This window comes from Danio aesculapii, chromosome 12 (genome assembly GCF_903798145.1).
Source record: "Danio aesculapii chromosome 12, fDanAes4.1, whole genome shotgun sequence".
Taxonomy (NCBI): domain Eukaryota; kingdom Metazoa; phylum Chordata; class Actinopteri; order Cypriniformes; family Danionidae; genus Danio; species Danio aesculapii.
In genome coordinates, this window is record NC_079446.1 from 15419479 (window position 1) to 15442826 (window position 23348).

Here is a 23348-nt window from a genome sequence, read left to right on the forward strand (position 1 = left end):
TTAAGCATTGCCCTGCTTTTGTTGTGCTTCGAAATACAACACTTGAATGATAAAAAAAGCCACATTGTAAAGTGCAGTAGTATTATGTAGTTTCAAAATACAATATATTCAAATTTTAATGTAGAAAAATACAACGTGGGTGTTTTAAGGAGCAAAAATACAGCATATGGGCTCTTTTAAGCAGTTCTGTCTTCACTCATTATAAGTCATATCTCTCCGGCCCTTCGTTTAGGATGCTTTTAATGAACTGGCCTCATGACAAACTAACTGAATAGCCCTTCTTTAGATAGAATAAACTTTCCCCACCATAAACTTTCCCCACCATAGAATCAAACAAAACCCACCATCTAAAGTGGATCAAACACTGAAAATAATCCATGATTTATAATCAGATTATTTATTTTCTTATCGAGTCATAAATGATAAACTGAAAAAACTACTTATTGTCCATCACTATAAAGTGTACTTGTATTGTATTTACTGTGTAGAAGACATTCAGGGTTTCTCAAAATGGGTGTTTGTAAAGGAACTGCAGGGGGTATGGAGTTGATAATTAAACTGATTATTGATAATAATGCAGTATTAATGCAGTAATTACAAAGTACAATTGCATAAATTATCAAAATATAACACATTATACAAAAAAGAAAAAAATGCTCTTTACCTAAATGTCACGTGACCTTCAGAGAACTGTGAACATGCAAATGTGTTAAATAATTTAAATATTAACTTTAAATTTCAGGGGTAAAGTAAATATTATGGTGCAGCAGCTGGGCTTGCCCCAACAATAAAGTTTGGCAAATCCTTTATTCCAGGAAAAAAACATACTGAGCTTAAAAATGACACCAGAACACGCATAATTCACGATTATACATTACAATAGGCATGTAATGAATAAATTGACAGCAATTTTATTGTAAATGAAATTATTTTCAATGTAGTACCATAGCACATAACTCATTTTACCTACACGCAATTAATGGCATTATATGTTTAAACAGCACAGCTGCATAACGTATGAACAAGACAAACATGTTGAGAGTGTGAATCTGGTTCAGTGTCTTCCATGTGTGTGGGTGATCTTTGTACTCATGATGAGTGACAGTCATGGCAAAATACGTAAGTATATTTTCAAGTTAACTTTGGAAGAGTTGTTCACTAACAATAACATTTATAAGATAATGCTAATTACGATATTAAGATGTCCTAATGTACGCAGAACTGCCCGTGACACATTAACAACTAGTAAACTAATGACGCTTTCAACCCTGTGGGCACGCGTCCCTGAACAGCATTTCGACTTTAACATGGCACGGCTAAGCAACGCCAAACCTTACCAGGCAAAACGCTGTTGAAGTTCGCCGCTGTCAAACGTGATTACAATGCGTTTGGTGTGAAAAGCTCAGTGTTCGTCTTCCTATTTTATATCGCCTCCTACTGCCACCTACTGCATCGGAGAGTGTAAAATATCTACATGAACTTTCCCCCTTCTTTTAAGGATATATTGTTTTATCTTTTTATTTATAATATATTTATATTTTCATTCTTACCTAATTTTCCAACAATTCATAAATAAATCAAAAATCACAAATAATAATATAGTGTAAGTCTATAAAACATCAAGATAGTTGTTTTAATGCTATATAATGAAGTTTCTGAATCTGAATAAATCATAATTAGATATTCTTTTATGTTGTGTTGGGAAAAATATGCCTGCACTAATTCCCCTTTTCAAGTCATCTTCATAAATTCAATATAAGTATCTACTCATACTCTTTACTGAATGGCACATAGCATCCTTTTCAAATTATTACATTTAGTCATACATGCTTTTATCCAATGCAACTAACAAATGAGGATAATAGAAGCACTTTAAATCACCAGAAAATCATATACATGCTTCAACAGTATCTGGATGCAACCTTGATTATGCAAACTGAAACTGCAAGTCTCATATTTGCAATGTCAGACACAATGTACTCAGTGGAGCTAGTGATGTCACTGTGAGGGATAGGGTTAGGTGTGCGCATTAAAAAGTATTACATACACCTCAGCCTGCAACTGCACCAGGTCTGCATCCAGACTCTTATATAGGGAGTGCTATTGTTGGAGAATTAAATGTTGACGCTACAGATGCATCTTCAGCTGTTCGCATATCATTCTTTATTCCTCTATTCAATTCAGTTGTTTTCATAGGGTAAATAAAGCCATAATAAATAATTTAAGTGTTTTTGTAGTATTTTTAATCTACTTTTTGTAGTAGATTACATGTTACTGCTCTTTACTACATGTTCACATGGATTTAAAGAGGTCACACTGATCATATTATCCAACATGTTTCATGTGATATATTCAGAAGTCACCAAACTTGAACTTTGCTTCCTTTTTCTGTCTCCCACTAGGATGCACATGAATGGAAGTCAGAGGAATGAAAAGCATTTTGTGATTGGACTCTTAATGCTACAAAAACTCCCTACCTCAGTTTTCTTCTTCCATTGACCAACCAGCGTCTGACAATTAGAGGTCAACCATGTGTGTTATATTTAGACGTGGTCCAAAAGTTTTGGCAGATGTTTGATGTGAAATATAATATGGATATTTGCATATTTATGCTGATGGACTACAGCATTTGTACAGTTTGTCATGTTCTTCACAACTAAATGTCATCTGGGTCAACATCATCTGTCCACCAAGATCAAATGTCACTCTCTCCTCAGCAGTTACAATCCAAAGAGGCAAATGTCCACTAAGAAATGTCTTGGAAACTTTCCTTGAATAGAACGGAATGAGAGGGGTGGGCATAAACAAGCTCTGATGTCATTTATGAACACAAGGTCTTCACGCTGGTGGGGCTGTATTTAAAACTGAGCATAGAAGAGGTGATTAAAAACTTAAGACAGAGAGTTAGGACCACAATTGATCAAACAAGGTACTGTGCAATTTAAAAAGCATTTTAACCATATGTTGTTTGCATACAGCATAAACATTTTCCTCAGATTTCATAACTAGGTTTTTAAAAATTCTGTGCAGAAGCTTTGAAAATTATGACAACAAATGTCACTGGTTGCCAGATGGAAAAATCCAGATAATTAATGTAATGTCACTTACTGTGTCAACTGAAATTTTGAGGCAAGCTAACTTTATATGTTCATTAGAGTAATTTTTACATTCACTGCCTGAAAGTCATTAAGCAAAATATTGTTTTGGCAGGGGAGATGTATGTATGAATATCACTGCATTCATGGCAGAGAACCACATTTGTTCTTTCAGATATGAAATATAGTCTGACAGGACACAGCCTGAGTGGTTCAAAGTTTATTTCAAAAAAAGATTTTTATTGTATTACAGGATCTAATGTAAATCACCACTGAAATTGCAAGTAAATTTGCATCCTCTACTTCCAGTATATGCATTGATCCAGAAGTTTAAGCCAAACACTCTTTATGGAATCCCATGCAAGATAAATGTATGGTCAAGACTCCAAAACAAATATTGCTACATTATCTGAAAATAGTAAAAACACTTTAATATTTAAGCAGGCTAAGCAGATCTACTATAAGGCAGTAGATATTTATAAATATAAACAGGACACTATGACTACAAACAAAACTAATACAAACACATATTCATACCTATTGCAGAAAAGGAATAGAAGAAGGAAAGGAAGAATTAGTGTCATGTTGTGTAAAGAAAAATTATTTTTTCTTTCTATTTCCATTGCAGTGTCTCTGTTGCTTTAAAGGGGTGGCCCAGGGTGTATTTTTAAGGGTTTGGTTGTGTTTATAAGATGCAAAGCAATGTGTGCTCATGCTTCTTTTTTTAAAAATCACGTTTTTATGTTACTTTGATTATATACAGCTACTCAGCTAACATGAAAACGACTGTCATATTTCCTTGTTCCTCCGAAAGGCCCGCCCTCAAGAGGGTCTGAATGGTCAGCTAAGATAATGTGGCGGATCGGCTCCATGTCACCACATCACGCTCCTACAAGCATGCACTTTTGCACTGTGTAAATACTGTCTGTCAGTGAAGTTGTATCAGTTTGTGCCTGAATAGGACAGAAAATGATACAGAGGACACAGCTGAACCTCACACCTGCTCTCTGAAATAAAATCTGACAAGTGTCTTTCACATATATTCGGAATAAGCATGTGGAAGTAAACGTTCACATATCTTTTGCGAGTTGGTTATTTGAGATGTAGAATGCAGGGAAAGCAGCCACATAGAGAGACACTGCAGCGCTGGTGAATTTTGTGGGTGTTTACAGGGGTTTGACGAATTAATATGAATTTGTAGCTAAATTGTTACCGGTGCCAAACAGCATTTTTCTTTGTTTACATTCTTGTTTTGTCATGTCCTTTGAAAGCCAAAATACAGAAACAGAAGAAGCTCTGTGAAAACAACAGCGTTTTAACAGAATTTTAGCTTTCTCTGCTATAATATTATAGTGCCTCTGGCCATGCCCCTAAATGTGTCACTTACCACAGTTGTAAAATGCTGGGACAATTTGAAAACGCACTTGGAAAGAGCTTGAAAACTCTCTTAATGTGACTTTGGTAAAGGTGTAAGAGCCCTGTGTCTTTTGAAATAACCCATCAGAGGTTACAGAATAGGTCAGAATCAGCTCTTTATCCCTCAAAACACCAAAAACGTAAATAAAATTGATTAACCAATGAGATGTAATTGAATTGAATATATGAATTAGGTTCACTGAAGCATGTGAATATTTATTACACAAACTACTGAAAATAGCTGACCCCCGATAGTCAGTTTGCAGAAGAATTGTGTCCTCCTGAGCCTCACATACACCAGTAAACTCACGCAGCTCTGTGATTGGCCAAAATGCTTATTTTGACTTTTCGGTGATTGGCTACTCTTCCCTGTTGATCACTTTTGACCTACTTTCTGCTGAATCTGAATTTTACGATCTGAATTTCTGGTTTTGAATTTTAGGATATTGAATTTGATGTTCTGAATTTGAATAACACAATTCAAAATCAGATTGTTTTGGCATATTTTTAGCTCCATAGTATACCCGCCGTTGATCTACACACACCTGCAGCTTCTCCACGATGAATGTTCAACGTTCTTCAGCCTCCGATGACTAGACTGCAGCTCTGCACAAGAGGTTTGGCCAGAGGAGAAATGGTCATGCCCAACAGAGCCTGGTTTATCAAGGGTTTTTTTTCCTTCACTTTTGTCAATTGGTCTTGCGTGGTTTGGGACTTGTGGAGCAGCATACGGTGTCTTTAGTGTTTGGACTTTCAGCAGTGAAAGTTAAACTACACTGAACTAAAATAAACTGAACTTCAATTCTGAATACTAGACTGACAATCTACATTTTAAAAGTGCTATACAAATAAAGATTAATTGAATTGAAAGAAGTGAATTGAAACTCAACAATAAATTCTGTGATATACACGCACACAGAGTTGGAAGGAGGAGAGAAGAGAGTTAGGTTGATAACTCAGGTTGACAGAGGTGAGGAACTAATTCCTCTTCTAGCAGGTTCTCATTGCAATCCAGGTAAACACGACTCAGCACATCTGCTATGTGCATTTTCTTGCCTGGCTTGTAGCTTACTCTTAGGTTACCTTTGTAGTCTAAGTAACATCCTCTACAGCCTCAGAGGTGTTTGATGCAAAGGCTTTTTAAAGTTACTCTCAAGTGGTTTGTGGTCGCTTTCTACCATTACTTCTCTACCATATACATATTTTTGGAACTTTTCAAATCTGTAAATAATCACAAGTAGTTCCTTCTCGATTTGAGCATGTCGATGTTGGCAATCAGTGAGCGCTCTTGATCCATTCACTACTTGTCTCTTGTCTTGTAGCAAAATTGCACCCATGCCCTCGGAGCTTGCATCGAATGACAGCATTAAAGGTTTTAAAGGAATTAACTTGACTATGTATTGCAGCATACCCAAAAATCTTTTCAGTGCTTACTTGTTTCTTGGTGGAGGTAACTGAACCACAGCTCTCACTTTCTCTTCATCAGATTTCAGTCCTTCTGCTGTAAGTACATGACCGATATACCGGTACTTGATTTGCAACGCTCTGATCTGAAATTTCTTTTTGTTCAACTTTAAGGTTGTACTCTTTTGCCCTCTGGAGGAGTTTTTTTTTCTACTTTAAGTATAAGGTAGTGTTCATGTTTAATTGCCTTGTTTAAATCTTGTGGGTCGATGCATTTGCACATATTTTGTTTCGTTTAACAATTGTCACAATGCTACTCACTTAGTCAGTTGGATCTGTTTGTTTTCCAATTACATTCATGTCTTCCATTCAGTGCAGTTCTTCAATTATTTTTTAGAGACTCTTCATGCAGCATGTACAACAGGCTTTACTGATGGATCTACTTGAATGTGATGATATCCTGGCATGCTTCAAAATCTTTAAGAATGTCATCCTCAGCAAAGACATTATGTCTCTATTATGAGACATCTGGTGTCCAGAGTAGGTAATTAACTTCCAGATGGAATTTAAGAGGGTGATGCAGTGGCGCAGTAGGTAGTGCTGTCACCTCACAGCAAGAAGGTCACTGGTTCGAGCCTCGGCTGGGTCAGTTGGTGTTTCTGTGTGGAGTTTGCATGTTCTCCCTGTGTTCGCGTGGGTTTCCTCCGGGTGCTCCGGTTACCCCCACAGTCCAAAGACATGCGATACAGGTGAATTGAGTAGGCTAAATTGTCCGCAGTGTATGTGTGTGAATGAGTGTGTATGGAGGTTTCCCAGAGATGGGTTGCAGCTGGAAGGGCATCCGCTGCGTAAAACATGTGCTGGATAAGTTGGCGTTCATTCCGTTGTGGCAACCCCAGATTAATAAAGTTAACATTACATTTTGCACCTGTATCCAACTTATATTTGACTTTCTTGTCTCTAATTTTCAACACTTCAGACCAGTGTTTGTGGCCTTTTTGTGTTTCTATGGTGAGAGGATGAATATATTTCTGCTTGTTTATTTGAACATGTTCTTATTTCATTACATTCCTTTGTCTGCTCAATCCTGTGCATCTTTCTTGAATGTTTACGAGAATTTCTGCACATTTTTGCAAAATGATTCTTTTCAGTGCACATTCTGCATGTCTGTCCAAAGGCTGGACATTTTCTAAATTCATGCTTTAACCACATTTTGTATCGTCACTTGATTCATTTTCTTCTGGCGGAATTTATTTAATTGTTCATTTTTCACAGCTTCATTTTTCACAACTTTAATATTGTGCACGTCCATCTCTTCATTTAGCCGGATGTGATTTTGTTTGCTCTACAAATGTCCACAGCTTTTACTAATGTGAGATTTACTTCTCTTAGCAATCTTGAACTTACAGTATTATCTCTAAAGCACACATACAATTCTGTTTCTGAATTTTTTTTATTTTTTATTTTTTTTAGATTTGCCACGTAAGAATCAAAATTCCTTGACTGACTTTGAACCCTCGTAAAGAAAGTGACAAATGTAAGCAAGTTTTTTTTTCTCAGTTTACAGTAGTCTTAATTTTTGTTTGCAAACACAAATTTTTCTCATCGTCACAAAACTCAAAAGTAATTTGCAAACTTACAAAATTGCAAACTTTAATTGCTTCCCCACCCGTGACATGCAGAAATGTGGCACACTGCAATTTTTCTGACTTATCCTCAATTCCACAGACCATCAGGAACAGCTTGAATTTTTGTATTCAAATCTTTTAGGTTTTGGTAAGATTTTATTGTAAACATGGGTTCTATGGTGGCTGTAACTGTTATTCAGAGTAAATATTTGATGATATAGTCAGGAATAATGCTTATGTTAGTTAATGCATTATGGGATGTTTGATTAATTGATTACTGTTGATAAATATAAAAAAATGGAGATGAAAGATGTCACATGACATGATGTCAGGGAAGGACATGTACGTGACAAACAGTATAGAAGGTCAGAGGTCACATTAAAGAAGTGAGCTGATAAGTATCTGGTGTGTCATCTCATTTGTTTAAAGTGGTGTAGTCCTACAAAAAGGTGGTGCACTATTACCCACCCCAACCCAAATTTTAACTAAAAGTGGACAAAGAAATAACAAAATCTATATAAAAACAACATCATTTATTTATTATTTTACAAATGAAGCATAAGCACACATTGCTTTGCATCTAAAACACAACCAAGTGTCATGGTTCGATGATGCGAAAAAGGGGCGAGGACCCAAGTGCAGGGTAAATAAGAATTTATTTATAATAAAACAAAATAAAAGGCAAAAGCAGCAAAACAAGCTACCCCAAGGGGGAAAACATGAATAAAAGGTAAAAACAAACTTGACTGGGTTGGCTGGACGAAGCAGGGCTGGACACAACAGGACAGGGAAATATCGACGACGAACTGGCACAGGACAGCAAACATGAGGAGAATATAAGCAGGAGTAAATTAATACACAAACAGATGAACATAATTAACTAATAATGGGTTAACAAGGAGGGTGGGACTGGACGATAGACGGGAGAGCACCTGACACAAAGAGACAACACAAGCCAGGTGCTCACAAAACAAGACTAGAACACGCAGCCAATGAGAGAACTCATTAACGGCGTGTTCTTATGACAAGACAAAACACAACACTGAAGCACACAACAAAAGCACGCGACCAATGTAAACACAGAGCCACGTGCTTTGACAGACGCAAGACACGAGCACACGATAAGTGAAAACACCTTACCGTGCGCTCACATAAATGCAACGTGCATGTTTCATCTCAGCGCCAACCAAAACCGAAACCAACTAGACGGAGACGCTGAGAATGAAACAGCGCGATGCTGACGAAACACCACAAACACGAGTACAAGAGCGTGCGTCCCAAGGACGCACAGACCCAGCGCGCCCGCATGGTCCGCGCGCACCTATGACGACGCGCACCCAGACAATGACAAAAGTACTCAACCCAAGAAAAACTCGAGGCGAGCACTAACAGGACAGGACAAAACAGAGCTAGTGTCCGGACTCTGCCACAAAACAAGAATTAACAAGACAAGAGTGGCAGAACCCTGACACCAAGCTTTAAAAATACACTCTGGACCACCCCTTTAAAGGATGCTGGTTCAGCATATGTCCCATCATGGTACGAAGCTGCAGGTCTCAGGGGGTCACCAGTGGGTCGTAAGACCCGCCCTCCATGCAGAGACTGGTCTGTCACGGGGGCCTTTGTAGGAATTGGTCTTACAGGAATTTGTGGATTTTTATATACATTTATTTATTTATTTGCAAATTTATTTATTTTATTTATGCAGGTATTTATGGAATTATTTACACATTTATTTAAATATTTGAGTATTAATTAGTTAATTAATTAATTAATTTATTTATTTATTTATTTATTGTTTTTGCAGGTATGCAGGATGAAACCTGCAAAAACCATAAATAAATAAACACACAAATTTATAAATAAATAAGTAAATAAATCCACAAATTGCTCTTTAAATAAAATAATAAATAGATAAATAAATATGCAAACAAATAAATAAATGTATTAAAAAATCCCTGCATAAATGAATAAATATATAAATAATTATATATTAATTATACATTTATTTATATATTTATCCCCACAGCCCAACCCCCAACCCTCCTCCCTTTAAATGTTTATTCATTCTTGAACATAGATGCATATTTACTTCTCTTCAGGTCAACTATTGAGAGGGTGTCTGCTCAATCATTAGAAGGTGGTCTTTATGCCATCATCAGAATTAGAATCAGAATCAGAAATAATAGATATTATACTTTTAATTTAAACCTGAAAAGGTATTTGATTTCTTATGCAGACAATTTAGAAGAATACAATTAACTAATTAATTAAATTAAAATGTTTCCATTATAACTACAATAAATTATTTGTAATTGCATATGTTATAAAACCTTTTTCACAAACTTCATCACGATCACAGAAAAAAAAATTCCCTGACTGTCACTGCCACTGAGGAATGGGAAGGAGGATGGGTGAGAGGGGAGGGGGGGAGGGGTGACAGCATGACACCACTGATTAATGCCGTTTTGTTTCAGTATTTAGTGTTTTTTCTGTTATCTGTAGGTTTATACCAGAATTTCTGTGAATACAGGGAGAAACTATGTCTGAGAATGGGTGTGAGTATCATGAGAGAGTGTTGACGGTGGACACGATGAACCCAAACATTAGGCAAGTGGAATATGCTGTACGGGGTCCCATAGTCCAGAGGGCAGTTCAGATCGATAAAGAACTCGAGATGGTGAGTATCCGTTTACATGTAAAAAAAAATTTGATGTGATATGAAATTCTCTTTCAAAAAAAAATCTTAAACACAGGTTTAGGTGTTTGTGAATACATCATCAACTTCGTATTTCATTTTTGCTCAAAAAATAAAACATTTTAAAACTTTTTCAAATGCGCGTGATCAGCCACAAATATCCATTTTTATTGCCAAAAAAAGAGTTTGCTCTGATGTAGGCTGTTTGTAAGTCTGGTCCTATGGTTCATATTTTTGTTTCATATAGAAAGCTGACATCTTGTACGCGTTATGTTTGTTGGCTATCCACTGTCAGCTTATCACAGAAGACAATCTCTTATCTGCTGCAAACACACATTCTCTGCATGACTCCTCCTGCTTCTTACATTTTAGGTATATAATTTACACATATATATCTCGAGTAATTATTAAAACAAAACTTAACACTGTGTTAAAAAAAAATTGAATATATTTTATTTTTAAATATGGAACAATTATAATGCGATGTCATACTGTTTGGCATGTGAGATTTTAAAACATCATTAGTCATTAGATCATTAGTCTCATATTCCGAACTATTTAATACATCAGTGACACACAGTATTAACTAAACGTATTCTTCCATTTCTCATCATGTGTACAGTGAAACCACAGAAGAGGTTTGCACAATAGTGGACAAATTAGAACACTGAACATGGCAAAAAAAGAAAAAAAAATAGACTTGTGACAAGTTCTCTGAAATAATCACCCATTTATTTTAAGATTTAATTTAAATATGACTATTTTATACAGCACCCAAACCGCAGTTGTGAAATAAATGGTTGTTGTTTACACAAAATGGCATATGTCACATGAAGTTAGGAATTCATACATGTAATGCAAACTCTTAATGCAGATCACCCATTTTACAGAAATTGCTGACATTTTTTATATTCTTAAGTGAATACAAAATAAATTTTAATAAAAAATGTTGCCATATTCTTGCCAATTGTAATATTATTGATTGAGTAAGGAACAATGTATCATGGGCCATTAAATTATTAGAAAAACAATGCAATCCAGAGGTAATGCCTAGGGACGTTTTATTGGTAAGAACACGCTAGAATAAAATAAAATACAGCATCGAAATGCATTACACACATTTTTTTAGACATTATTTGACACAGTAAAAGCAAAAAATGGCGAATAAATTACACTAGCACCAGTCTTGTCATTGTATATCCCACTGCTCTTACACAAAAAAGGACAAAAGTTAAATATGCCTTCATAAATTCAGATGGACACCTCAGAAGCCATCGATCCTCTTATACTACGCTTACCGATTTGTTCAAATTGTTACCACATCTTGTTCACATCATTCAGATGTTGTATTGTAAGACATTTGTTGGCATTTTGTCCTCAAACAGCCTTTTGTTTTGATTTTATTTTTTTTAATCTCTGGAATAGCTGAAATTCTGGATAAGATGGTGGTTTATTTCGCTGTGGCAACCCCTGATAAATAAGGCACTAAACCAAATGAAATTGAATAAATGAATAATAAATATTTATATTATTTTAAATTCTTATCATTATTATAATCCGAAATGTAATATGCAAAGTAAGATAACTTAGTTGTGAGATAACTATCGAATACTTTTCAAATTATTTAGGAAGCAAAGTTGAAAATGTTCTGTATTCTCTTCTTTCTTTGTCTCCTTCTTTCTTTGGCTTTCTTCCATTCCCACTGTCTCTCTGCTCAATCAACATAGGGCATAAAAAAGCCATTTACAGAAGTTATTAAAGCCAACATCGGTGACTGCCATGCAATGGGCCAGAAACCAATCACCTTCTTCAGACAGGTGTGTTTTTGAGCTATTGTGGATGTCTTGCTATTTTCTGAGCAGTTGTTTTTGTACATACAGTATGTATGCTTCATTTATTTGTCAGGTCTTGGCGTTGTGCTCTTATCCAGATCTTCTTGAAGACAACAAATTTCCAGTAGATGCCAAAAGTAGAGCACACCGCATTCTACAAGCTTGTGGTGGAGGAAGCCTTGGTACTGGAAAATATTTTAATTAGGTTTTACATTATTAAGTAAACATGAATTTAAAACAGCTGTTTACATTTTGTCAAAATTAATTAAATATTTTTTCTGAAATTAATTGATATTAACTTTCTACCACCCAACATTCAAATAGTTTTAAAATTGTGTTTCAGCTTCTCAATGAATCTGCAAATTGAATCTCCAATATATATATATTGTCCAACTAAAATCTTCACTGACCCCTAAAAAAAGGAGATATAAATATATAATGACATTAACTGCTAGCCTAACTAATATAAACATTTTACAAAGTAGAAACATATAGATATAAAAAAAACAAAAATTTCAATTAAAGGAAAAGTTCACACACATACACACACAAAAAAATCATTTACTCACCCTTCAATTGTTCAAAATCTGCAACACAAAATCAGAAAAGGTTGAGACAGTATGGAAAACGCGAATAAAAAAGAAAGTAGTGGTTTCCAAATTTACTTTGATTTATATTTAATTAATTTATATTTTGCAGACAATATGAACATAAATATTTCATGTTTTGTCTGGTCAACTTTAGTTCATTTGTTAATATAAAATTACATACTTCATTACTTGGTGTCTTCAGTCATTAAAATATCTTTTAAGTGTGTTGAAAAGGAATATATATATACACACACAAATCAGAAATCATCACCGTATAAGATTTCTGTATATGATTTCTTTTAATGAAATACAAGTCAAAGTAAATTTTGTAAATTTTATGTTTTCCATGCTGATTTAATTTGGGGTTGTATTTGAGTTTCTTTCTTCTGTTGAACACAAAACAAAGTATTTAGAAAAAATGTTGCTTACTGTGACCATTGACTTCCATAGTATTTTTCTTCTTACAGTAGAAGTTGAATGGTCCCATCAAGCATTCTTCGAAATGTCTTCTTTTTTTGTTAAGTAGTTGCTTGATTAAACATTACAATCACAACTAAAAATGTTTTTGGAATGCTAAACAATAAAATGAAAGCCAAAATGTTAGTCTTAACTTATAATAAACCTATTACAAGTAAGTTATTGTCGTTTAACTTAATATAATTTCAGTGTGTGTGCTTGAACCACAAACCTCTTGTTTAACCCAAAAGGAAAACTGTCAGGGATCTGGATGAAGAGAAAATTGGTGAGACACAGGTGCAGGTCTTCAGTAATGTTTATTTATAGAGCCTGAATTTTCTCCAGGGGGCAACAAAAAAACTGAAAGTTCCTCCGTAATGGAGCTGGCACAGTGGCCCAAAATTCACAAAAAAACACAGAAAAGTTAGGTAATATAGTCCTCCAAAAGATATAAAATGAAACCACTCCGAAGAGGCCAGAAAAACTATCCTCAAGTGGGTGCAATATCCAGACACCCGACAGGGGGCGATGAGTCCGGCAGCCGCTGACTGAATCAGCGCGGCCACGAAGAAGACGGAGGCCTTGAGACCGGCGAGAGAGAGACGAAAGCCGGCTGAGTAGAGACGAAGAGTCAGATGGGCAGCGATACAAAAATGGGTGGGAAATGGCTTGAAGGCAGATGGAGAAAACAATATTAGGAAAATCGACAGGACATCAGACACGACAAAACTCACAGGACTAAGCAGGAACAGGACTAGACCGGGAGATCGCCCGACATGCAGGAAGGGGAACAGCTACAATCTGACACAGAATTACGGTCAAGGGAGGAGTAAATAGGGTGAGAAATCAAGGAAACCAGGTGAGTGGAATTTGCTAGATAGCCTGATGGAAAGTAATAGAGCGGATGGGTGGGGAAGTGAGAAGTAAACAAAGCATGGTGTGAGTGAACACAAAACGAGTTGAAGGGGAAAAACAAAACACAAGGAATGAACCGGTGATCAGACCGAGGATGTGACAGTGAACAGGTTTAACCCTAGAAACATGAAAGACTGGGTGTACCCGACCAAGCGTAGGAGGGAGCTTGAGCCGAACTGCCACGGGACTTAACACCTTGGTGATCCGGTATGGGCCAATGAACCTGGGAGCCAATTTACGTGAGACTGTCCTGAGACGGTCCGCCTACTAGCCTGGGCCAAGGCTTCCTTGGCTCTACTCCAGGTGCGTCGACACCGTTGGACAAAAGCCAAGGCAGACGGAACCGCAGCATCGGGTTCCTGTGAGGGAAACAAGGGTGGTTGATAACCAACACAACACTGAAATGGTGACATACCTGTGGAGGAGACTGGTAGAGTATTATGAGCGTATTCTACCCAGGACAGTTGCTGGCACCAGGAGCTCGGATTCTGGGATGCCAGGCAGCGGAGAGTGCGTTCCAAATCCTGGTTAGCCCGCTCAGACTGGCCATTGGTCTGAGGATGAAATCCCGATGACAGACTCGTAGAGGCCCCGATCTGTCGACAGAATTCCTTCCAGAACCGGGAGACAAACTGGGGACCCCTATCAGAAACCATGTTGACCGGAAGACCATGAATCCGGAAAACGTGGTCCACCACCGCCTGAGCAGTCTCCTTGGCTGAGGGCAATTTAGGAAGAGGAATGAAGTGGGCGGCCTTAGAAAATCGGTCCACCACTGTAAGGATGACAGTGTTTCCTCTTGATACTGGTAAACCAGTTACAAAATCAAGGGCAAGGTGTGACCAGGGACGGGAGGGGATGGGAAGGGGGCAGAGCAGACCCGTGGGAGGAGAGTTAGAGCTCTTGTTCTGGGCGCAAACTGAGCAGGCAACCACAAACTGCCTGACAGCATTGGCCATGGATGGCCACCAAAATCGCTGCCGGATGGCTGCCAGCGATCTCCGAACTCCTGGATGACAGACTAATCTGGATGAGTGACCCCACTGGATGACCTGTGAACGCAGAGCAGAAGGAACAAATAATTTGCCTGCTGGAACCCTCTGAGGGGGTTGGCACTCTCGTAAGGCCCTCAGGACCAGACTCTCAATCTCCCAAGAGAGAGAGGCCACCACCACGCCCCTGGGCAGGATGGTGTCCTTTGAAACCTCCCTCTCTGGAGGCTCAAACAGGCGAGAGAGAGAGTCGGGTTTAACATTCTTAGACCCAGGCCTGTACGAGAGAGTGAAATTAAAACGGCTGAAGAAGAGGGACCAGCGGGCTTGTCTTGCATTAAGCCTCTTGGCAGAATTTATGTATTCTAGGTTCCTGTGGTCTGTCCGGACCAAAAAAGGCTGCTCTGCGCCCTCCAGCCAGTGGCGCCACTCCCCCAAAGCGAGCCTGACTGCCAACAACTCCCGATTGCCTATGTCATAATTTCGTTCCGTGGGGGTCAAACGGTGGGAGAAGAAAGCACAGGGATGAACTTTCCCATCCCGAAGAGATCGTTGTGATAGAACTGCGCCTACTCCGACCTCAGAAGCATCTACCTCGACAATGAACTGCTGTTTAGGATCTGGAAAAGATAAGACAGGAGCAGAGATAAAACGGGACTTGAGTTTATCAAAGGCCACCTGAGCCTTATTCCCCCACCTAAACAGTATCTTGGAGGAGGTGAGTGCTGTTAAGGGTGCAGCAATCTGGCCAAAGTTCCTGATGAAACGCAGATAAAAGTTGGCGAAACCCAAGAACCGCTGCAGTGCCTTGCGAGAGTCAGGAGTTGGCCACTCGGCAACAGCCCTTACCTTCGAAGGATCAGCACAGATCTCACCCGCCGAAATTACAAACCCCAGAAACGATACTGACTGGGTGTGAAAGACGCACTTCTCCGCCTTAACGAAGAGTTGGTTCTCTAAGAGTCGTTGCAGCACCTGGCGAACATGCTGAGTGTGTACCTGCAGAGAGGGAGAGAATATAAGGATGTCATCCAAGTACACAAAGACAAACTGGTTTACCATGTCTCTCAACACGTCATTGACCAGGGCCTGGAAGACAGCCGGGGCGTTGGTCAGACCAAAAGGAAGGACCCGATATTCAAAGTGTCCCGTGGGTGTGTTGAAGGCTGTCTTCCACTCATCCCCCTCCCGAATGCGAACCAAATGATATGCATTACGGAGGTCCAACTTAGTGAAGACTTGGGCCCCCTGCAAGAGTTCAAAGGCTGAGGACATAAGAGGTAAGGGGTACCTGTTCTTAACAGTGATGTCATTCAGCCCTCGATAATCAATACAGGGACGGAGGGAGCCGTCCTTCTTCTTGACGAAGAAGAACCCAGCTCCCGCAGGGGATGAGGAGGAACGGATGAGGCCTGCTTTAAGGGATTCGTTAATATACTTGTCCATGGCCTTTCTTTCAGGATGGGACAGAGAGTACAAACGTCCCTTAGGCGGAGAAGTGCCTGGGAGAAGCTCAATGGCACAATCGTAAGGTCGATGCGGAGGCAAGGAGGTGGCCCGGGACCTGCTAAAGACCAGGTGCAGGCCGCGGTACTCCGCCGGAACCCCAGTCAAATCCACCGACTCCACCTGTAACACAGAAGGTACAGAAACAGGAAACGGGGCAGGACCAAGACAAGACTTAAGACATGATTGACTCCAAGACAAGACAGAATCTCCAGACCAATCCACGTGAGGGCCATGCTTTACCAACCAAGGATGCCCTAAAATTATAGGTGCACTGGGTGAGTCTAGAAGGTAAAGCGTGGTAACCTCACGATGATTGCCGGATACAATAAGACTTACACTAGGGGTAGTGTGTGAAACGGTGGCGATAATAGTACCATCAAGGGAGTGGGCGGGAATTGGTTCAGCAAGAGGAATGGTCGGAATTCCCCACTGGGCAGCCACAGCGCGGTCCATGAAATTTCCCTCTGCTCCCGAGTCAATGAGAGCAGAACAGGAACTGGAAATGCCTTCATACTGAACCATAACAGGGAGGAGGGTGCGAGATGAGGGGGTAGAGAAAGGAATAGCGCCCACCAGGATCCCTCGTCTCACTGGTGAGCCTTGGCTTTTACTGGGCATTTCACAGCAAAATGTCCTGGCTTGCCACAGTATAGACACAGGCCCTGAGCTAGTCGCTGTTGTTTCTCCAGAGACGTAAGGTGGAGACGTCCCACTTGCATAGGTTCAGGGTCCAAGGGAGGTACTGTGGTGGAAAGGGAACAAGGGTCCTCCCTCCTGGTTGAAGAGTAAAATAGTCTTCGATGATCTCGACGACGGAGACGGCCCTCTATGCGAAGCGCCAAATTCGTGAGGGTGTCGAAGTCTTGTGGTAGGTCGTGGGTAGCTAGTTCATCCTGGATGTCTTCATTCAGTCCCGCTCGGAACATGGCATGACAGGCCTCCTCATTCCACTCACATGAGGCCGCCAGCGTCTTAAATTTAATAGCATACTCAGTGACAGACTGACCTCCCTGACGAAGACGCGCTAGTTGGTCTGCCGCCTCCTGACCCCTGGCAGATCGGTCAAAGAGCCGGATCATCTCATGGCGGAGACTACTGAAAGAGGAACAGCATGGTGCTCTAGCCTCCCAGACAGATGTTCCCCAGTCACGAGCTCTGCCCGTGAGAAGGGTAAGTACAAAGGCCACTCTAGTCTCCTCTGCGGCATAAGTGCGTGGCTGGAGGGAGAAGACAACCGAGCACTGGGACAGGAATGCCCGGCATGAAGAGGGATCCCCATCGTAGGTGGGGGGATTGTTGTAGCGCGGTTCACGGGCCTGATGGGACACCTGAGCCCCCTGCAGGGCCTCGAACTGAAGCTCTTGTAGGCGCGCCGTGAGGTCAGCCACCTGATTGGTCAGATACTCCACTTCCCTGGAGGTGCTGGTGAGTCGTGACTCGTGCTGACCTAACAAAACTCCTTGTTGAGCTAACGCCGACCTGACAGATTCTTGACCTGCTGTGTCCATCCTGGTCAGATTGTAATGTCAGGGATCTGGATGAAGAGAAAATTGGTGAGACACAGGTGCAGGTCTTCAGTAATGTTTATTTATAGAGCCTGAATTTTCTCCAGGGGGCAACAAAAAAACTGAAAGTTCCTCCGTAATGGAGCTGGCACAGTGGCCCAAAATTCACAAAAAACACAGAAAAGTTAGGTAATATAGTCCTCCAAAAGATATAAAATGAAACCACTCCGAAGAGGCCAGAAAAACTATCCTCAAGTGGGTGCAATATCCAGACACCCGGCAGGGGGCGATGAGTCCGGCCACGAAGAAGACGGAGGCCTTGAGACTGGCGAGAGAGAGACGAAAGCCGGCTGAGTAGAGACGAAGAGTCAGATGGGCAGCGATACAAAAATGGGTGGGAAATGGCTTGAAGGCAGATGGAGAAAACAATATTAGGAAAATCAACAGGACATCAGACACGACAAAACTCACAGGACTAAGCAGGAACAGGACTAGACCGGGAGATCGCCCGACATGCAGGAAGGGGAACAGCTACAATCTGACACAGAATTACGGTCAAGGGAGGAGTAAATAGGGTGAGAAATCAAGGAAACCAGGTGAGTGGAATTTGCTAGATAGCCTGATGGAAAGTAATAGAGCGGATGGGTGGGGAAGTGAGAAGTAAACAAAGCATGGTGTGAGTGAACACAAAACGAGTTGAAGGGGAAAAACAAAACACAAGGAATGAACCGGTGATCAGACCGAGGATGTGACAAAAACAATACAGATTTGGGAATAATAGAAAAAGGGGTAAATAATTATATAAATAAAATAATAACATATGAATTGAATTACTTGTTTGTATATCTTTAAGTGTGTAAAAGCAGCAACATTTCAAATGTATTTACTTCATATTTAGCTTATTTAAAATACCAAACTGGACTCCTGCAATGTACGAGACTTGCTACAAGTTTGACATGACTAAGTAAGACCATTTTCTGTCCAGACCAGATTTTGTTTGTTTGTTTGTTTGTTTTTCGAACTTTTCATTATTGATCTTCTTGTTTTGCTTTTTCTATTGTTGTTTATTATCATCTTGATAAGGTTGTTATTATCTAGATTATTTATATATCTTCCTTATATATCACTTCCTACTCTAAAATTTATTTATTTTTTTTAGTATATTACACATATACCGATACGCAATGATCCAACATTTTATCAAAATATTGATATGGTGGGCACTTCAAAATACCATGAATAATTATTTATTATCTGAATTTTAAGAATCTTCACATTGTATTACCAGTGGTGTTCATCACAGCACCAAATACTTGGGAGACTTAATTATTTTGCTTAATAGCTAAAATATTAACATTTTCACATTTTTATCTGGCCAATACTGAATGTTGTATACAATTTTTCTCAATATTTTTAGGGCTGTTGTACATTAACACTGTGCCGTAAAGCCTCAATTTAAACTCTAACGACAGGAGACCTTTTAAGTTACTATTAAAATATTTATATTGGGTTTAATGATCAATTAAAAAGTGTTTATAATTTTGTCTTTTTTGATCTTTCAGGTGCTTACAGTACTAGTCAGGGAATTGAAATGATTCGACAGGATGTTGCACGCTACATTGAACGCCGTGATGGAGGGATTGCATGTGATCCTGACAACATTTATCTCTCTACAGGAGCCAGTGATGCAATTGTGGTAAGCAAATATAACAAACATACAAAAATAAAGGCAAAGACTATGCTTAATGTTAAATAGGATCGACTTTGTCAATGGCCCATTTTACAGTGTAACATTGATTACTATACTAACCTTTAAATTATTACATGCATATGGTGTCCTTACTGTAAAAATGCATTGATTTAAATATTACACACTAATCCCTTATCAAAATCCTAAATGTATTTTTCTGTTGTATTTATTTTATCCAAAAATGTGTAAAATATGCACCTTATAAACCATTAAGTTAAAAACTTGTTTTAAAATGTATCCAAAATACTGGAATTGTCCATATTTAGGCCACATTTAGGCAAATTTTTGTGTGATTGCAGTAGTCAATATTTGAAGTGTATCAAAAAAAAAACAATCTCTTAAGACAAGAATGGGTGTTGTTCTGTAGTTTTAGGACAACTTTGATGAAAGGTTGGGATCCACTTCAAATGTTGACTACTGTGTTTATAAATACCTGCATATAATAAAAGTTATAATTAAATACACCTGCAAATACACCGTTGATCCAACAGCAATACTCTGGACTATACACTGGTCACCCACTGAGCTAAGCAGGGTTGCGCCCAGTCAGTACCTGGATGGGAGACCACATGGGAAAGCTAGGTTGCTGACGGAAGTGGTGTTAGTTAACGAGCAGGGTCTGTGTGGGTCCTAACACTCCAGTATATTGACGGGGGCTCTATACTTCTCAGTGAGCACCATCTTTCGGATGAGACATTAAACCGAGGTCCTGACACTCTGAAGTCATTAAAAATCCCAAGATGTCCTTCAAAAAACAAAAAAAGAGTATGTGGTTTAACCCCAGCATCTGGGCCAAATTTGCCCACTGGCCTGTCTATCATGGCATCCTAACCATTCCCATATCATAATTGACTTCATCCCTCTGTCTCTGTCTGGTGTGCGGTCTGGTGCAATATGGCTGCCGTCACGTCATCCAGGTGGATGCTGCATACTGGTTGTGGATGTGTAGATTCCCCTAAAAATGTTTAAAGTGCTTTGAGTGTCCAGAAAAGCACTATATAAATGTAAGAAATTATTATTTTTATTATTATTATTATTATTATTATTATTATTATTATATAATCTGTCTAAACTCATCTACAAGGTCCTGCTCAATTGATGTCCAACTGTTTATCTAGAACCATCCGTATCTTAAACAGATTGCTGTTATGGCTGTCATAAGACTACGATAGACTAAGACTATGATACCTGAAAGACCCCAGTGATAGATGAGTTTCCACGTTGATCCAATGATCTACTCAGACCTGCAGCTTCTCCACAATGGACTTCCATCATTCTGAAGCCTCTGGCACCTAGATTGCAGCTCATTTGGCCAGAGAAGAAAGGGTTGTGCCTAAATCTAGGGTGGCGCCAAGGACCACCATGGCAGGTCTGATGGTACTTTATCCCACAAGAGATGGCTTGAGGACCAGCTGTGTGAAAAACTCAGATACAGGTGCTAGGACAAATTCAGAAACAATGGTGAGCGATATTTATTGATGTTCAGGGGAGTGATCAACAGCTTGTGGCCGGAAAATCAACGAAATTTGAGGCCAGAGAGTAAGCAAACTTTGAGGCTGAAGTGAAGCCTAAGGTCGGAGTGACAATGAAGCTTGAGGCTGGAGAGTCAACAAGGCTTAAAAAATACCTTATTGAATTTCCCACCATAGACCCTGTGAAAGGATTCATTCTTCTTCAATACAAAGTCCATAGGTTCCTGAAGCAACCCTGCTGTAGGTTGACAAATATAGCTGCTGGATCCATACTGGCATCTGGATTATGTCACAAAATGAGGCTAGTCACTGTGGTTAGGACGCAAGTGCAGATTTATTACATATCACAGTCTAAGTGATATCTGACAAAACATCTCCAGAAGGCAAAATTTATTAGCAACAACAGAATCACAAAACTAGAAAAATACTCTTAACAGACTGGACATAGCAAAGTACCAACAGTACTCACATCACAAAAACCAGATGCAATGAAAAACCAAACACAAAGGGCTTATATAAGAACAACATATACAAACACCTGAACATAATATATCAATAAATTTAATGGTTATTCTGAATGAAAATACAGTTGTTCATTGTTAGTTCATGTTAACTCATGGTACATTAACTAACAAGCATGAGTTTGGCTGTTAAAAATACATTAGCAAATATATTGAAGATATTGAACTATGATTAATAAATGCTGTAGAAGTATTGTTCATAATTGCTTTAAAAATACATTAACTAATGAAACCTTATTGTAAAGTGTGGGGGCAGCACCGTGGCGCAGTGGGTAGCACAATCACCTTACAGCAAGAAGGTCGCTGGTTCGAGCCCTGGCTGGGTCAGTTGGCATTTCTGTGTGGAGTTTGCATGTTTTCCCCGTGTTCGCAAAGGTCCAAAAACATGGTATAGGTGAATTGGGTAGGCTAAATTGTCCGTAGTGTATGGATGTTTCCCAGTGAAGGGTTGCAGCTGGAAGGGCATCCGCTGCGTAGAACATATGCTGGATAAGTTGGCGATTCATTCCGCTGTGGTGACCACAGATTAATAAAGGGACTAAGCCCGAAAAAAAAATGAATTAATGTAAAGTGTGGCCTATTTTCTTTTTTTATAATATGTTTATGTGAAGAAATGAGTACACACCTTTCAGTGTACAAAATGGTGAGTAAAAATAATCAAGCATCTTTCAAATTTACATTTGTCATATGTCAGATGAGAAGACATAATATTGTTTTGTCTGCATGTTAATATACAGATGGGCAATTATATGCAAATTAGATTTAAGATCTGACTTTTTTTTTGTCAGACCATGCTTAAGTTAATGGTGTCAGGGGAAGGAACGTCTCGTACAGGAGTGATGATATCAATTCCTCAGTACCCACTATATTCTGCTGCTCTGGCTGAGTTGGGTGCAGTGCAAATCAATTATTATTTGGATGAAGACAACTGCTGGAGTTTGGACATTAATGAGTTACGACGCGCCCTGCAGGAAGCAAAGAAACACTGCAGCCCTCGAGCACTGTGCATTATCAATCCCGGCAACCCCACAGGTGTGACAAATTACATTTACATATAATTTATTCACATGTATTCATTTAGCAGACGCTTTGATCCAAAGCGACTTACACCTATGAATACACCCAGGGCAGTGGGCTACAGAGGGAGCAGTGCCTTCACTTTCCTCACCAACAATCACTATGGTACCAAGACTTGAACCTGCAACCTTTGAATCTCTAGTCTTACTCTGAGTCTAGCTGTTACAGGCGCGCGGCTGAGACTGTGCTTCGGTTATAAGTTCATTTAGCATGATTCCGCCTATCCCAGCTTCTGTTACTACATGTACATGTTAATCAATGATGAAGACTGTTTGATTTTTATTTTTTGTTTTACGATGAGTTTTGGTAAGCCTACCTATGACTGGACGGTTCTCGCAGTAGTGCTAAAATAAAGGGACTGTCCTAGGAAAAGTGGGATATCTGATCACCCTTATGGGTGACTAAAACAGGGCTATTCGATATTCTGATGGGCTACAGCCACTCCGAGACCCAGTTCGGAGCACTCAAATGTTTAACAAGAAATGTGC

General features: G+C 39.3%; 1 protein-coding gene across 3 annotated transcripts in view; it reads left to right on the forward strand.

Moving 5' to 3' along the window:
* Positions 1 to 2820: 2820 nt before the first annotated feature.
* si:ch211-217a12.1 (alanine aminotransferase 2-like) overlaps positions 2821 to 23348 on the forward strand; it is a 59068-nt gene continuing 38540 nt past the window's right edge. Inside the window, exons 1-7 of one of the 3 annotated variants that reach the window (XM_056469704.1) lie at positions 2898 to 2929; positions 7389 to 7452; positions 10049 to 10223; positions 11969 to 12058; positions 12147 to 12255; positions 19603 to 19736; positions 22572 to 22815. In XM_056469704.1, the coding sequence (XP_056325679.1) occupies positions 10086 to 10223; positions 11969 to 12058; positions 12147 to 12255; positions 19603 to 19736; positions 22572 to 22815 (715 nt within the window). In that variant the 5' untranslated portion in view covers positions 2898 to 2929; positions 7389 to 7452; positions 10049 to 10085. Of the gene's footprint in view, positions 2930 to 7388; positions 7453 to 10048; positions 10224 to 11968; positions 12059 to 12146; positions 12256 to 19602; positions 19737 to 22571; positions 22816 to 23348 lie in introns of all 3 variants that reach the window. The other 2 variants (XM_056469703.1, XM_056469705.1) reach the window with 2 other exon arrangements.